This window comes from Aegilops tauschii, chromosome 2 (assembly GCF_002575655.3).
Source record: "Aegilops tauschii subsp. strangulata cultivar AL8/78 chromosome 2, Aet v6.0, whole genome shotgun sequence".
In the NCBI taxonomy this organism is placed as follows: Eukaryota; Viridiplantae; Streptophyta; class Magnoliopsida; order Poales; family Poaceae; genus Aegilops; species Aegilops tauschii.
The window spans coordinates 470,083,331-470,087,427 of NC_053036.3; the positions used below are offsets into that span (position 1 = coordinate 470,083,331).

Below are 4,097 nucleotides of genomic sequence, written 5' to 3' on the forward strand. Positions count from 1 at the left end.
GGGAGAAAAGTGGATCGGGGATGTCGGAGTCCTACGTGGTGGTAGTCCCGATTCCCGCAAAGCCCCACATATACGGTCCGGATGCATGCAGGTGGTCGAGGGTCCGTGTTGGAGATGCCTTACTTACTCAAAACGTGTTGAGTGCCGCAAATTATGTGATTGATACACTTCTTCAAATTTTCAAGACACACAAACTGCACGACACTTTGTTACAACAATTTACATGCATCTCCTTCCATTTTGAGATGCTCATAAATTTCAAACAACGTAGTATAAACGAAAATCGGAAGTCCAAATTCCAAACCCCAAACCGAGGAGGGAAGGGAAGATAGCATTTCCTGTTTGGCGCTCTCAACGCCGGTTAAAGGCTATTTTACTAACTGGCGCATACCCTCCTCCGGCCTGGGCTTGGCCCGTTTACGTTTTCTCTTCCATTTCTTCAAAACTTCAAAAAACAAGCATATGTGGAATTCGATCCGTGAAACTCTAGGTTCGATTCTAACTGCGACAACCAGCTGGGACACCTCACATCATGTGATCACCTATTTCTTTTATTCATTTTGTGCTGCGTGAACTTGTAATAACAATAAAGACTGGACTATGTTTTTTTCGTGTTTTCTTTGGCCGGTTTTTACTCTTTTTTTTGTTTTTGTTTACTGTTTACTGTTTCCTTTTCCTTTTTCTTTCTCCTTAAACGTGTGAACTTTTCATTTTTTATGAACTTTTCTCAAAACCGCATTTTGTTTCCAGTTTTTGGCTAACATTCAAGTGGACTTTTTTCAAAAGCGATGATCTTTTTTTCAAAATTGATGAACTTTTTCAAATCGATGAGTTCTTTATTCAAAATTGATGAACTTTTTTTTCAAATTCGATGAACTTTTCTCAAATTTCATGATTTTTTTTTCAAATTTTATGAACAAAATTGATGAAATTTCTTCATAATCATTGAACTTTTTTCCAAATCATGCGAGCTTTTTTCAAATCCATATACGCCATTAAATCCGAGAACCTTTTTAAAATTCAAGAACTTTTTCAAGTCTATTTAACTTTTCAAATCTGTGAAAATGTTGCTTTTATCCTGAAACAAAGACCAGTCCGGAAGAAAGAAAAATGAGCAGACAGAATTTTTTTTAGCCAAATGAGCGAACAGATCAGGGGCGAATAGCGAGCTAGCGGAGAGAACAGGCGAGCGATCGAGTATTAATGGGCTTCGGCCCAGTAAAATCGGCTGTGGGCGCCAGGAACAAAAATACTAGCGCTTCTTGAACTCCCCCTCCCCACGCGGCGAGCGAGAGAGATGGCGGGAAAGCGAGCTCCCTCTCCCGCGCGGCCCAGAAACACCCGCCCTTTCCCAAACCGACCGCTCCCCTCCACCGACATGTGGGACCGCAGCCCCTCCGGACCCACCCGCAGGCCAATCTTCCAGGGAAAGTGAGCGCGAGCGGGAAAACATTTCGCGCTCCCTCCCATTCTTTCCGCTCCGCATCCCCCGAATGTTCCCCCCTATTAACCCCCCGCCCATTCCCCTCTCCTCCACCCCGCACTCCCGCCTCTCCCTAAATCCTAGGGTTTCTCGATCCACCCCTCCCTCACACCCCCCCGCCGCCGCCGCCGCCGCCGCCGTCCACCGCACTCCCGGGGGTTTCTCGATCCACCCCGGCCCCCTTCACGCCCCGCCGCCGCCGCCGGCCCCCGCCCGCCCGCGAAGATGTTGGAGCTGAGGCTGGTGCAGGGGAGCCTGCTGAAGAAGGTGCTGGAGGCAATCAAGGAGCTGGTGACGGACGCCAACTTCGACTGCTCCGGGACTGGCTTCTCGCTGCAGGCCATGGACTCCTCCCACGTCGCGCTCGTCGCCCTGCTCCTCCGCTCCGAGGGCTTCGAGCACTACCGCTGCGACCGCAACCTCTCCATGGGCATGAACCTCGGTAACATGGCCAAGATGCTCCGCTGCGCGGGCAACGACGACATCATCACCATCAAGGCCGACGACGGCTCCGACACCGTCACCTTCATGTTTGAGTCACCCAGTAAGCACCCCGCCGCCCCTCTTTTCGTTGCTCCTTTTCCTTAGCCCTGGTTGTCGATGGTAACCGTCGTTTGGATGGGCGAACAGATCAGGATAAGATTGCGGACTTCGAGATGAAGCTCATGGACATCGACAGCGAGCACCTCGGGATCCCCGACTCCGAGTACCAGGCCATCGTTCGCATGCCCTCCTCGGAGTTCTCCAGGATCTGCAAGGATCTTAGCAGCATCGGTGACACTGGTATGCCGAATCCCCCATTTCCTGTATTGTTCTGGTCTGCTACACCTGTCACCTCTGTTTCTTAGTACATGTCTGACGGCGGTCTGTGCGTTGCAGTTATTATCTCTGTCACCAAGGAGGGTGTCAAGTTCTCCACTGCTGGAGATATTGGAACCGCAAACATTGTTTGCAGGCAGAACAAGACCGTTGACAAGGTATCTGGCATTGTTTCTCCACTAGTTTGTATATATCTGTTCCCCTTTTATCCATTTATATTGTGGTTTTGTGGTGTATTGCATAATGAGAGTCAGGAATTCCGATTGCAGGGATGATTGTATTTTGTCAATACCTTAATTGTAGCAACATGAATAGTCAGCTGCACCAGATTGTTTACTAATCGCTCAGTTATTATATTTGGACGATTTGGTAGTTATTGTTGGTGGTGTAGTTTATTTATGATAAATTTGCCCAACATGTCTTCATAGATGCGCACTACCCACAGTCCTGCTGTTTTGTTCCTTTACATGGCTTAACATGATAGTCTGCAGTTAGCTACAGTTATGTTGCTTTGAAATGTTTAGTTTGTTTACATTATTACATAGTTTTTCACTTCAAAAAGTGTTGTTAGTTGTACATAGCTTTGTTTACTGAAGGTTGAGTCCAACAGATCTACTAGAACTGCAGCTGCATATTTTTGTAACATGCTATTTACTATACAAAGTGATTTTGATGGCCCTTGTACTCTGAGCTGGTGAGCCTGGCAACTCAAGTGATAGTTGCAAGTGTAAAATATTGGAGCACCATTTTAAAATTGTGGTTGAGGTGGTCAGTGAACAAAAAAAGACTTGTATTCAGCTTAAGCCATGTGGAGTATTTATCTCACCTATTTTACACTTGCAAATATTATTTCAGTTTGAGCCTTGGTTTTCATATTGGAGTACCATTTCAGGAACATGTATCAGTATGGTAGCTAATGACTGTTTGTATCAATGCAGCCTGAGGAATCTACCATTATAGAAATGCAAGAGCCGGTGTCACTTACCTTTGCTCTGAGGTACATGAACTCCTTCACCAAGGCAAGCCCACTGTCAGACCAAGTCACCATCAGCCTCTCATCTGAACTGCCAGTTGTTGTTGAGTACAAGATTGGTGAGATGGGCTACATTAGGTTTTACTTGGCACCCAAGATTGAAGAGGACGAGGAAATGAAGGCATGATTGTGTTTCAAGGATCTGCTGATCTTGCCTACAATAGCTGTTATCTGGCACCCAAGATCGAAGACAAGGAAATGAAGGCATGGTTGTGTTTCAAGGATATTCTTATGTTGCCTACATTCCCCTAGTTGTTAGTCGTTAAACCGACCTCCATTTGCTTAACGATTGTTTGTAAGCAAAAATGGTGTTATGCTTGTTTTAGCTATTTAGCTACTTGTATCTGTGACTGTTGGTCCATGGATTTCCATTGATGAATGTTGGTCTTTTAGCTACTTGTATCTGACTGTTGGTCCATGTTACACCAGTGCTGTTATCTGAGTGTTTTGCATCAGGTAGATGCTGCAATGATTGCAACTTGCAAAAACTGTCAAATAATGTTACCTCCATTGCTGGAGGCATTGCAAGAACTCAAAATGTCTGAAGATGTAGGTTCCCTTACAATTTGTTCAAACAATATGCAGCATAAGGATTTTGTTGCTACTGAATTTGTCTTTTAGGTTAACATTTAAGTCATTTTCCAACCACTTAAGGTTAGTGCTTATTTATCATATATTGTGTATAATATTTGCAAAAATCTCATTGTGATTGTACGTGCATAACGAATGCGTATGCCTGTGTTTGTGCCAAGTACTGCTGAA

The 4,097-nt window shown here is 45.2% G+C and overlaps 1 protein-coding gene across 1 annotated transcript; it reads left to right on the forward strand.

The window, feature by feature from the left end:
• The first annotated feature begins 1,484 nt into the window (after nucleotides 1-1,484).
• LOC109767599 (proliferating cell nuclear antigen) lies at nucleotides 1,485-3,737 on the forward strand. Its single transcript, XM_020326345.4, has 4 exons — nucleotides 1,485-2,027; nucleotides 2,114-2,266; nucleotides 2,363-2,460; nucleotides 3,241-3,737. The coding sequence occupies exons 1-4, from the start codon at nucleotides 1,709-1,711 to the stop codon at nucleotides 3,460-3,462; spliced, it is 792 nt and encodes a 263-aa protein (XP_020181934.1). The 5' UTR covers nucleotides 1,485-1,708; the 3' UTR covers nucleotides 3,463-3,737.
• Nucleotides 3,738-4,097: the final 360 nt, after the last annotated feature.